Here is a 13,208-nt window from a genome sequence, read left to right as displayed (position 1 = left end):
CTGAGGAATAGGAATTAGAAGGTGATAGAAAGGCACGGGAGAAGGCTTTAGATGAAGCCGTGCAGGAAATTAGATCAATTCTCCATTCATAGTTATTGTCATTATATGTCAGAGAAGTGGACTCATGAAATTACTAGTTTGGAGAGTCTGACTTTAGAAAAAGATTAAAAAACAAGCTTAGCTCATACCAGAGAAAACATATATGAACAGGATGCTGGAGACATAACTTATAAAGCAGGCAGAAATAATTGAGCTGATGTTGTGAGGCAGAGTTCCAACATGGTAAATCACTGCCTAGGAGTCAGCTCTAGAATTGACCAGGTGAAATTATTTAAGAGTGGAAACCCATCACCTCCCACTCCAGAAGCATTGGTGGCCTGAGGTCTTTCTCTCTTGGGAAGCTAACTGGGATTTCTATTTCTAGTTTATTTCAAAAAGGGAACTATTTTTTTTAGAAGTGTAACACCAACCTCTTCAAGAAATTCTTACCTGATTCCCTTCATGTCCCTGTAGAGTACCCTGTTCAGTACAAATGGAGCATCATCTAAAGTAGAAGCTACGTTCCTCAATAGAACATTCCCTCTATCAGGCAGTAGTCTGTTTTCTTCTAAGAGGGAAATGTGAGCACTGATCTTCTTATTTCCATGGGATTCAGCATCCTATGTCAAAATGTTTCTGATGATGTATTTGGTGATTAAGAGTTATTCTCTCAATCACGTCTCCCATCATTAGCCAGTTTGTGCATCTGACCACAATAATTACCATTCATGGGCAGTGGGGAAAAGGCTGACACCACAGCTGTCTCCTAAACCTGAGTTTTTGGTTTTGTTTTTTATTTGAGAGAGACAGAAAGAGAGAGAGAGAGAGAGAGAGAGAGAGAGAGAGAAGGAGGGAGGGAGGGAGAGAGAGAGGAGAGAGAGAGAGAGAGAGAGAGAGAGAATCTCTGCAGTGAGTGTGGAACCTGATGAGGGGCTAGATTCTACAACTGTGAGATCATGACCTGAGCTAAAATCAAAAGTTGGACGCCTAACCAACTGAGCCACCCAAATGCCCTCCAAATCTGAGTTTTAATGAATGGAATGGATTTACTTTATGTCAACTAGACTAAAAAAAAATCTCTCAAGTCTTCTCAAATTTAGAGGTTTAAAACTTGGATCCCTTTGAACTATAGTCATATCGTCTCAGCTTCAGTTAAAAGTATTTATCTTAGAGGGCCAGGGCAAGAATATGGCTTCATTTAACTCATATTTCTTGAGTACATTTTCACCATCTACTCTGAAGTGAATGTAGGAAAAAATGCTCTCAGGGAATTCTTAACATAGTTTGGCTATGATATTTGGTTTATGCCAGGAAAAAATTTCTTGGGGTCTCAGATTTCAGAGTTTATGCAACTACTATTTCTAACTAAAATAACAGAAAATTCTCTGTACCTAAAATATTATTATGTTATTAACAATATTGTGTTGACACATTATTGAGCATGTCCATAATTTGGGGACATTACAAATGTTTTCCTTGATTTTTGCCTTCCCTTTCTATATATTTGGGTTTGCTTTGTTTTTTCTTTTCATTTTTGGAAAAATATTGAATGCTTCACAAATTAGCATGACATCCTTGAGCAGGGGCCATGCTAATCTTCTCTGTATTGTTCCAATTTTAGTGTATGTGCTGCTGAAGCAAGCACTAGGTTTACTTTTCATGTATTTTTTTTCTTTTGCCTTTATTCTTCCTTTTCTACATAAAAGATCCATAGAGTAACTAGCAAATGTAGTAAGATTTATCTTAGGGTACCACAGACCTCTGAAGCAAGTTGGAGTAATAATTGTTTTTCTAGATTGGTCTTCTGCTCCTGGTCACACCATTTCAAAGTACATTGGAAAATTCAGCCATTCAGTTGATGAATCCATTAATTAAGTGTTGCTATTTAATTGAGCTGAATGGCTCCAAGTTCCCTGGACTAGTGGAATCTGTGACATCTATCTATCTGTCTGTCTATCTATATCTATATGTCTATATATCTATATATCTATATGTATATCTATCTATCGCAGCCATGCTGGCTGTTTCTGTCCAGGAGGGGCAGCAAGCTGGGAGTGCCTGAGGGGGTGGCAAAGCTGTGGGCAGTGGTCCATCAGAGTCATGTGTTTTAAGTGACATGAGTCTATAATAGTATCAGCTTGTTTTTAGGCAGTGCAATGAAATATTGTGTGATATTGGATTCTACTTCCTAATGGCCTTATGATTTAAATAGTTTCTTTTAAAAATTTTAATGTTTATTTTGAGACAGAAAGATAGTCAGAAAGTGGGGGGAGGGGCAGAGAGAGAGGAGAGAGAGAATCCTAAGCAGGCTCCATGCTGTCAGCACAGAGTCCAACATGGGGCTCGATTTGATGAACCATGAGATCATGACCTGAGTGGAAACCAAGAGTCAGACACTTAACTGACTGAGCCAACTAGGTGCCCCTTAAATTGTTCCTTTAAAATTTTTTTCGTTTTAGAGGAAGAGAGAGACAGTGTGTGCAAGCAGGGGAGAGGGGCAGAGGGAGAGCGAGAAAGAGAGAGTCTTAACCAGGCTCCATACTCAGCGAGAACCCCACACAGGGTCCGATCCCATGACCTTGGGATCATGACCTAGGCCAAAATCAGGAGTTGGATGCTCAACTGACTAAGCCACCCAGACGACCCTAAATAGTTCCTTTTTAAACTGACTCCTAAAACATTTTTCAAGGGAAATGTAGCTTGAACTGCCTGTACCATCTCCTTACTGGTATTTTTCAATATTAGCCTATTGTCTTCTCTAAGCTTATTGACTCTCAGCACAAATGAAATTAGAAATCCCAAGACACAATTCTGTCTCTTATACCTTTCCTCTCTACTGCTACCTTCCCAACCTGCAATCATTCCAGTTGTGTCTTTCCTAGGCTTTGGGTCACTGTAATGTTTTGGAATGAACAAAACATCTATAGCAGTACTCAGTAATTTTTCAAGAGAATTTAGTGTGCTCCCCCTTTGCAACCATTGAACATCACATACTAGGAGGAAATTTTTCCTCTTATATTTCACTTTAGAAAAACATACCTGGGTGAGGGCCTTAAAGGTCTCGGTGTACACTGGCTCCAAAGATACCCCACTTGTCTCTGCAGCATGTTGGATTCGGTATAGCCACTTCCGCCTGGCACAATTCCTCAGGTTCTCAGTAGGGCTCCTTTCTAAAGTATTCATCAGAAACTCCACAACAGTTTCCAGAACATGATCTTCATTGCCCCTGAGTTCAGATACAACCAACTGTATGTATTTCTGAAAATTTTTTGAAGACATCCTCACTTCTTGACCAGGGTGTGGCTTTGGAAATTGGATGTGTAGTTTAGCTAAAAGACATAAACACAAAATGAAGAACTAATCAAAAGTTCATTTATCTATGGGGGAAATTTTCATTCCCCTTTTATAGCAGACTGAAGCCCCTGACAACTGCTCCCCATGGAAAACCAGGTATATCAAAGGCATCTCAAAGCCTAATGAAACATCTTACAGTGACTTCCTGTATTGAACTCACAATATCCTGTGTCATCTTCCCTGTTTCTGTTTTGTTTTTTTAACTCCACCACTCAGCCAGATGAAACTCCAGGGTCGACTCTGACTCCTCCCTACTTTTTACCTTCCATATCCAATAGGCCACTTAATCCTATCCTGTTAGCCTTTGGCAATATATCTTGTTGCCCCTCCTCTCCATTCCTAATTCCATAATCCCAAACCAGTGTTAGTCATTTTATACATAATTAGATTACCAATAGTAAGTCTCAATACATATTTATAAAATTAAATTAAAACAACTTACAACAAAAAGCAGAATCAGGCCTATAAATACAGAGAGCAAACTGATAGTTGCCAGAGGGAAGGTGGGTGGGGAGATGGACAAAAAGGGTGAAGGGGAGTGGGAGATACAGGCTTCTTGCTATAGAATGAATAAGTCACAGGAATAAAAGACATAGCATAGGGGATATAGTCAATAATATTCTAATAGCTTTGTATGGTGACAGATGGTATCTACACTTGAGGGGAGCATAGCATAACAGATAGAAAAGTTGAATCACTATGTTGTACACCTAAATCTAATGTAACATTGTGTGTTGGTTATACTTAAATAAAAAAATTAATAAATACATACATGCATACATACATACATACATACATACATATATACATATCACACAACTGGAATGAACCTCAAAGGCACTAAGACAAATTTATGGCTTTTATTAATCATGGTATTTAAATAATCATAAACACACTCCCCAATTATTCTAAAGAATAAAAATATATCAACATGCAAAAACAAAAACTAAAATGAAAAATAAACACAATTTGCAGTATGCAATTCCCTGGTTCAAAGTCCTACCATATTCAGTGACAGATGACGATATACTTGAGGTAAGCATAGCACAATATATTGAGAAGTTGAATCACTATGTTGTACACCTGAACCTCATGTAACATAGTATGTTAACTATGCTGAAATTTAAAAATTAAAGATACATAAAAATTAAGAGATGGGGGAAAAGTCCTACCATATACAGATCCAGTTCATTTTCCAATAATATCTACCCATAACACCATATAGAAATTATTTGCCCTAGTATCTCCATTCTACTCATGGTCCTGACAATGCCTTACACACTTCTGCATCCACATCTCTTCTATTTTTTTAATTGTACAATTATGAATGTGCTACCAAACTTAAGCATTTGCAATAACACATCTTACTCCATGCTCCTACCCTGTTTCATCCCCTGCCCCCCCCACAGCCCCACCAATAACCTGCGATTTTGCTTTTGCATTATCTTTCCCTTCATTTTCCCAGTAGTGTTATTGTGTGTGTGTTTGTGTGTGCACTTCTAAACAACATGTAGTTTAGTTTGGCCTATTTGTAAATTTCAGGAAAAGGACATCATACTATATATATATATATATATATATATATATATATATATATATATATACATATATATATATATACACACACACACACACATACATACATACATATATACACATATATATGTACATAGATGTGGATGAAGCTAGAATGTATTATGCTAAGTGAAATAACTCAATCAGAGAAAGACAAATACCATATGATTGCACTTATATGTGGAATTTAAGAAACAAAGCAGATGAACATATGGGAAGAGGAGGAAAAAATAGAAGAGAGGGAAACAAAACCACAAGAGACTCTTTTTAAAAAAAAATTACTATTTTATTTATTTGATTTTATTTTTTATTTTTTAAAATTTACATCCAAATTAGTTAGCATATAGTGCAACAATGATTTCAGGAGTAGATTCCTTAGTGCCCCTTACCCATTTAGTTCATCCCCCCCTCCCACAACCCCTCCAGTAACCCTCTGTTTGTTCTCCATATTTATGAGTCTCTTCTGTTTTGTCCCACTCCCTGTTTTTATATTATTTTTGTGTCCCTTCCCTTAGATTCATCTGTTTTGTCTCTTAAAGTCCTCATATGAGTGAAGTCATATGATTTTTGTCTTTCTCTGACTAATTTCACTTAGCATAATACCCTCCAGTTCCATCCACGTAGTTGCAAATGGCAAGATTTCTTTTGATTCTTTTTGATTGCTGAGTAATACTCCATTGTATACATACACCACATCTTCTTTATCCATTCATCCATCCATGGACATTTGGGTCTTTCCATACTGTGGCTGTTGTTGATAGTGCTGCTATAAACACGGGCGTGCATGTGTCCCTTCGAAACAGCACGCCTGTATCCCATGGATAAATGCTTATCCCATGGATAAATTGCTGGGTCGTAGGGTAGTTCTATTTTTAGTTTTTTGAGGCACCTCCATACTGTTTTCCAGAGTGGCTGCACCAGCTTGCATTGCCACCAACAATGCAAAAGAGATCCTCTTTCTCCGCATCCTCGCCAACATCTGTTGTTGCCTGAGTTGTTAATGTTTGCCATTCTGACAGGTGTGAGGTGGTATCTCATTGTGGTTTTGATTTGGATTTCCCTGATGATGAGTGATGTTGAGCATGTTTTCATGTGTCGGTTGGCCATCTGGATGTCTTCTTTGGAGAAGTGTCTATTCATGTCTTTTGCCCATTTTTTCACTGGATTATTTGTGTTTTGAGTGTTGAGTTTGATAAGTTCTTTATAGATTCCGGATACTAACCCTTTATCTGATACGTCGTTTGCAAATATCTTCTCCCATTCTGTCAGTTGCCTTTTAGTTTTGCTGATTGTTTCCTTTGTTGTGCAGAAGCTCCTTATTTTGATGAGGTCCCAATAGTTCATTTTTGAAAACCACAAGAGACTCTTCATGATAGAGAACAAACTGAAAGTTGATGGAGGGAAGTGGGTGGGAGATTGGCTCAATGGGTGATGGGCATTAAGGAGGGCACTTGTTTTGATGAGCACTGAGTGTTCATATATATATGTGTGCGTGCGTGTGTGTGTGTATGTATATATATATATAGTTTTATGGGACTTATTTTTTTTTAATGTTTTTATTTATTTTTGAGACAGAGAGAGACAGAGCATGAGCAGGGGAGGGGCAGAGAGAGAGAGACACAGAATCTGAAACAGGCTCCAGGCTCTGAGCTGTCAGCACAGAGCCTGATGCGGGGCTCGAACTCATGAATCCTGAGATCATGACCTGAGCCAAAGTTAGACGCTTAACCGACTGAGCCACCCAGGCGCCCCGGGACTTACTTTTTTATTCCACATCATGCTACCATATCCATCCATGCTGTTCCTGTAGCTGTGATTCATTCATTTTCACCACTGTATACTATGTCGTTCTGTGTGTATACCACCATTGATTTATTCTCCTGTCAGTGGGCATGTAGGTTGTCTCCAGTGTTTTGCTATACATGTCTTCCGGTATGCATGTGCAAGTTTCTTTGACATTCATTATAAATTAATAAGTCATAGGGTATTTACCCTTCTTCTTTACATTTCAAAATCTCGCCTTCCTGAAGAAGGCTTCCACCACGATATCTCCTTCCTTTGGAAGACAAGCATCTATTCTATACCATATGTTTGACAATTAACAAATACTGCCTATTACTTTTGGTCCTCCTACTGATGAAGGTTTCTCATTTTTGTGGTTGGACTTTTGTTGATTTTTTTCTGAGTTTATACTATTTATTTATTTATAAATTTATTTAAATTTTAGTTAACATACAGTGCAATTTAGTTTCAGGAGTGGAATTCAGTAATTCATCACTTACATACAACACTCAGTGCTCTCATCAAAACAAGTTCCCTCCTTAATGCCCATCACCCATCGAGTCAATCTCCCACTCACTTCCCTCCATCAACTTTCAGTTTGTTCTCTATCATTAAGAGTCTTTTGTGGTTTTGTTTTCCCTCTCTTCTTTTTTTTTCCTCCTCTTTCCATATGTTCATCTGCTTTGTTTCTTAAATTCCACAAATGAGTGCAATCATACGGTATTTGTCTTTCTCTGATTGAGTTATTTCATTTAGCATAATACATTCTAGCTTCATCCACATCTTTGCAAATGGCAAGATGTCATTCCTTCTGATGACTAATATTACATTGTATATATATACACCACATCTTCTTTTTCCATTCATCAGTCAGTGGATATTGGGCACTCTCCATAGTTTGGCTATTGTTGATAATGCTGCTATAAACATTGGTGTGCATGCACCCTTTCAAATCTGTATTTTTGTATCCTTTGGGTAAATACCTAATAATGTAATTTTGATAGGGATTGCATTATAAGTGTAGATTGCTTTGGGTAGCATAGACATTTTAATGATGTTCTTCCAATCCATGAGCATGGAATTCTTTTCCATTTCTTTGTGTCCCTTTCAATTTCTTTATACTTTTCAGAGTACAGATTTTTTACCTCTTTAGTTAGGTTTATTCCTAGGTAACATTGTTTTTGATGCAATTGCAAATGGAATAGATTCCTCTATTTCTTTTTCTGCTGCTTCATTATTGGCATATAGAAATGCAACAGATTTCTGCATGTTGATTTTATATCCCGCGACTTTGCTATATTCATGTATTAGTTCTAGCAATTTTTGGTGGAGTCTTTCAGGTTTTCTACACAGAGTATCATATTATCTGCAAATAGTGAATGTCTGACTTCTTCCTCGCAATTTTTATGCTCTTTATTTCTTTTTGTTGTCTCATTGCTGAGGCTAAGACTCCCAGTACTATGTTAAATAGTAATGGTGAGAGTGGACATCCTTGTCTTGTTCCTAACCATAGGGGAAAGTTTTTCTCATTGAGGATTATATTAGCTGTGGGTCTTTCATACGTGGCTTTGATGATGTTAAGCCATGTTCCATCTATCCCTACTTTGTTGAGTGTTTTTATCAAGCATGGATGGTATATTTTGTCAAATGCTTTTTCTGCATCTGTTGACAGGATCATGTGGTTCTTATCCTTTCTTTTATTAGTGTGGTGTATCATGTTGATTGATTTGCAAATATTGAACCAGCCCTGCATCACAGAAATAAATCCCAGTTGATCATGGTGGATAAGTCTTTTAATGTATTGTTGGATCCAGTTTGCTAGTATCTTGTTGAGAATTTTTGCATTCGTGTTCATCAGGAAAATTGGCCTGTAATTCTCCTTTTTAGTGGGTCTTTGTCTAGTTTTGGAATCAGGGTAATATTGGCCTCAGAGAATGAATTTGGAAAGTTTTTCTCCCATTTCTATTTTTTGGAACAGTTTGAGAAGAATAGGTATTAACTCTTCTTTAAATGTCTGATAGGATTCCCCTGGGAAGGTATCTAGCCCAGGACTTGTTTGTTGGGACATTTTTGATTACTGGTTCAATTTCTTTGCTGGGTCTGTTCAAATTTTGTATTTCTTTCTGTTTCAGTTCCGGTAGTTTGTGAATTTCTAGGAATTTATCCATTTCTTCCCTATTGTCCAGTTCGTTGGCATATAGCTTTTAATAGTGTTCTTTTATTCTCTTATAATTGTATTTCTGTGGTGTTGGTTGTGATCTCTCCTCTTTCGTTTGTGATTTTATCTATTTGGGTCCTTTCTCTTTTCTTTTTGATAGGTCTGGCTAGGGGGTTATCAACTTTGTTTATTCTTTCAAAGAACCAGCTCTTAGTTTTGTTGATCTGTTCTACTTTCTTGTTTGTCTGTTTCTACATAATTTATTTCTGCTCTAATCTTTATTATTTCTCTTCTGCTGGCTTTAGACTTTATTTGCTCTTCCTTTTCTAGCAATTAGGTGCAAGGTTATATTGTTGATTTGGAACCTTTCTTGCATCTTGAGATAGGCCTGAATTGTAATATACTTTCTTCTTAGGACTGCCTTTGCTGCATCCCAAAGGGTTTGGACTGTCATGTTTTCATTTTCATTGGCATCCATGTATTTCTTTATTTCTTCTTTAATTTCCTGGTTAACGCATTCATTCTTTAGTAGGATGTTCTTTAACCTCCATGTATTTGAGGGCTTTTCAAGTTTTTTCTTGTGGTTGATTTCAAGTTTCATAGTGTTGTGATCTGAAAATATGCACGGTATGATCTCAGTCTTTTTGTACTTGTTGAGGACTGGTTTGTGACCCAGTATGTGATTTATTCTGGAGAATGTCCCATGTGCACTAGAGAAGAATGTGTATTCTGCTGCTTTTGGATAAAATGTTCTGAATATATCTGTTAAGTCCATCTGGTTCAGAATGTCATTCACAGCCATTGTTTCCTTGTTGATTTTCTGCTCAGATGATCTGCCCATTTCTGTAAGTGGAGTGTTAAAGTCTCTTAGTATTATTATCAATGAGTTTATGTTTTTAATTAATTAATTTATATATTTGGGTGTATCAAGTTGGAGGCAGAAATATTTACAATTGTTAGTACTTTGTCTTTAAAATTTTTTTAAATGTTTATTTATTTACTTTGAGAGAAAGAGAGAGAGAAAGTGTGTGTGTGTGTGTGTGTGTGTGTGAGAGAGAGAGAGAGAGAGAGAGAGAGAGAGAGAGAGAGATTGGGGGAGGGGTAGAGAGAGAAGGAGACCAATAATCCCAAACAGGTTCCACACTGTCAGCATAGAGCCTGATGCAGGGCTTGAACTCACAAAGTGTGAGATCATGACCTGAGCCAAAATGAAGACTTGGACACTTAACCGACTGAGTCACCTAGACACCCCTATAATTGTTAGTACTTCTTGATCAATATACCCCGTAATTATGATATAATGTCCTTATTCATCTCTTGTTATTGTCTTTGTTTTAAAATCCAGTTTTTCTGATATAAGTATGGCTACTCTGGCTTTCTTTTGATGTTCATTAGCATGATAGATGGTTCTCCATCTCCTCACTTTCAATCTGAAGGTGTCTTTAGGTCTAAAATGAGGCTCTTGTAGGAAACATATAGATGAGTCTTGTTTTTATCAATGCTGATACCCTCTGTCTTTTGATCGGAGCATTTAGTCCATTTACATTCATAGTGATTTTTGAAAGACATGAATTTAGTGCCATTATTTTACCTGTAGAGTTGTGGAGTCCTCCTTAAAATTTCTTGCAGGGCTGGTTTAGTGGTCATGAACTCCTTTAGTTTTTGTTTGTCTGGGAAACTCTTTTTATTTCTCCTAATCTGAATGTCAGCCTTGCCAGATAAAGAATTCCTGGTTGCATATTTTTCCCATTCAGCACGTTGAATATTTCCTCCCACTCCCTTCTGGCATGCCAAGTTTCAGTGGACAGGTCTGCCTCTAACCTTATGTGTCTACCCTTGTAGGTTAAGGAACTTTTGTCCCTAGCTGCTTTCAGAATTCTCTCTTTATCTTTGTATTTTCAAATTTCACTATAATATGCCATGGTATTGATCTATTTTTGTTGATTTTGAGTGGCATTCTCTGTGCTTCTTGGACTTGAATGCCTATCTCCTTCCCCAAATTAGGGAAGTTCTCAGCTAAAATTTGTTCAAATAAACCTTCTGCCTCTTTTTCCCACTCTTCTTCTTCTGGGACTCCTATGATATGGATATTGTTTTTGCTTTCTAGAATCACTGAGTTCCCTAAATTTCCCTTAGTAATCTATTAGTTTTCTTTCCCTCTTCTTTTCAGCTTAATTATTTTCCATAAATTTATCTTCTATATCACTTATTCTCTCCTCTGCTTCTTCAATCCTTATTGTGAATATATCCAGTTGGTTTTGCAACCCCGTTATAGCATTTTTAATTTCAGCCTGACTAGTTTTCAGATCTTTGAGCTCTGCAGGAAGGGTTTCTCTGGTGTCTTCTATGCTTTTTTCAAGCCCAGCTAGTAGTCTTATGATTATTGCTCTAAATTCTTTTTCAGATATATTGCTTATATCTATTTTGAGCAAGTCCCTGGCTGTGATTTCTTCTTGACTTTTCTTTTGAGGAGAATTCCTCCCACTTGTCATTTTGGCTAAGTTTCTGTCTTTTGCATGTTTTGAAAGCTTGCTATGTTTCCTTCACCTGAGAATAATACTGTATTAAAAAGGGGTCATACACTGTCAAGAGCCTGGCACTTTAGGAAGTTTTTTTGATGTATGCTGTTTACACTCTGCTGTTGCATTTTGGCTGCTCTTTCCCACTTGTCAGTCCTCTACAGAGCTCCTCCTTGCTTACAGTTGGGAGTGTTTGGATATTCAACTAGGCATGCTTTGATTTGTCTGTTAAAATGAGCCTCGCACCTGCCACACTATCTCCTTCCAAACAGGGAGATCCTTCTGCCAGTCCACAGATCGATTTCCTGGGTGCTCCAAATGACCTGACCTCAATACAGCTGTGTTTGAAGAATGAAGAAGGCCCCAGGTCCCCCTACTTCTCCGTCATCTTAACTTCTCCCCTGTAGTGTGAACTTTTGTTAATTTTTGCTCTATCACATCCATTCGTCTTTCTATTACTAGTATCCCAAATTTTGTTTTGGGGAAATTACTCCATTCTCATCTCACTTCGTTTGTTTGAGTAGGATTCCAATCATGGTTCTAGAGATGTAGCATGCATCTCAGGCCTAAACCAGCCAGGACATTCTATTCCTTCAGGCAGAGTGGTTGGTTTAGTCCAGACTAATGCCAAACTCTTTGCTAGCAAGAGGATATTTTCCTTTTTATTCCCACTGGACTGGAGGATGTGAGATTGTACCTGGACTCGACAAGGGGGAAGGCTGTATGAAGATGAGTCAAAACATAGAAAAGAGCAAGATCAGACTGAAAAAGAAAAAGAAAGAAGCAGACACTTGTCCTCATGTCATTATTTGAATTCCCAAATCTGTGTTCTGAACTAGCCCTGGACTTTTCTATCATATGAACCAATAAAGTTTTTTTTTTTGTTTGTTTTTGTTTAACCACTCTAGGCTGGGCTTCCTATTACTTGAACTCAAAGGGTCCTAACTGATATAGTCTTGAATTAAATTAACTTGTGGGTTCTTCCTCTTCCATTTCTTCTTCCTCTTCCTCCTCCTCCTCCTCTTCCTCCTCCTCCTCCTTCTCCTCCTCTTTTTATTCTTTTCCCTTCTTGAACAATTAGGTCCTAAAGCCATTGGTGAGGTAAGGCATGGTAAGCATTTGCTCCTGGTCAAAGTAAGCCCAGTGGCCCAGAATAGGGTAGCAGAAATCCGGTGGGGTAAGGAGGGCATTGTTCAGGAAGTGATAGGCATGGGTTGTCAGAGCCTGAGCAGGTGAGGATGTTACCCAGGTGCAAGGGCAATCTCAGCCTATGTGAGTGAAGAGGGTGGCCCTGCAGAGGTGGTTTGGCTTGGGGTGTGAGAACCCAAGCAGGATGAAGAGGATACCCACATGGGGTAGATGCCCAACATGGGGTATTAGGCCTGAGAAGAGTGAGAAGGGCATCCAAATGGAAGAACAGTTTGATTTTGGAAGTCAGAACATAAACAGAGTGAGGAGGGTGTCTGTGTATAGGGACAGCCCAGCATGGGGAATCAGGACCCAAGCAAAATGAGGTCTTCCAGGTAGGACTTAGCTCAGCATGAGGAATCAGAAGTTTGATTAAGGACAGCATCTACATGAAAAGGTCCCTTGTCACAGAATGCCAGAACTTAAGGGGATGTATGAGAGGCATCCACGTGAGGTGTGTGTGGGGGGAATCTGTTGTGGGATGTTAGAGCCTGAGCAGAGTAAGGAGGGCAACTGGGGGAAGGGAGATTAATACAGGGTGTTGAGACTTAAGTGTAGTGAGAAGGAAAGAACATCAGTGTGGGGGAGAGGAC

General features: G+C 38.2%; 1 protein-coding gene and 1 non-coding gene across 2 annotated transcripts in view; both read right to left on the bottom strand.

Moving 5' to 3' along the window:
- Positions 1 to 13,208, bottom strand: part of EFCAB5 (EF-hand calcium binding domain 5) — a 218,896-nt gene that overhangs the window by 31,928 nt on the left and 173,760 nt on the right. Inside the window, exons 18-19 of the mRNA XM_040455093.1 lie at positions 3,079 to 3,368; positions 490 to 659 (exon numbers count right to left, since the gene is read on the bottom strand). Of these exons, the coding sequence (XP_040311027.1) occupies positions 490 to 659; positions 3,079 to 3,368 (460 nt within the window). The remainder of the gene's footprint in view (positions 1 to 489; positions 660 to 3,078; positions 3,369 to 13,208) is intronic.
- On the bottom strand, positions 1,578 to 1,684 carry LOC121017393 (U6 spliceosomal RNA). Its single transcript, XR_005784738.1, has one exon. It is a non-coding gene; the product is annotated as a U6 spliceosomal RNA (small nuclear RNA).

The sequence above is a fragment of the Herpailurus yagouaroundi genome, unplaced genomic scaffold (genome assembly GCF_014898765.1).
Source record: "Herpailurus yagouaroundi ecotype Mexico unplaced genomic scaffold, PumYag 215, whole genome shotgun sequence".
NCBI classification, from domain to species: domain Eukaryota; kingdom Metazoa; phylum Chordata; class Mammalia; order Carnivora; family Felidae; genus Herpailurus; species Herpailurus yagouaroundi.
Note: the sequence above shows the minus strand (reverse complement) of the source record. Positions and strands in the feature narration are given on the sequence as shown.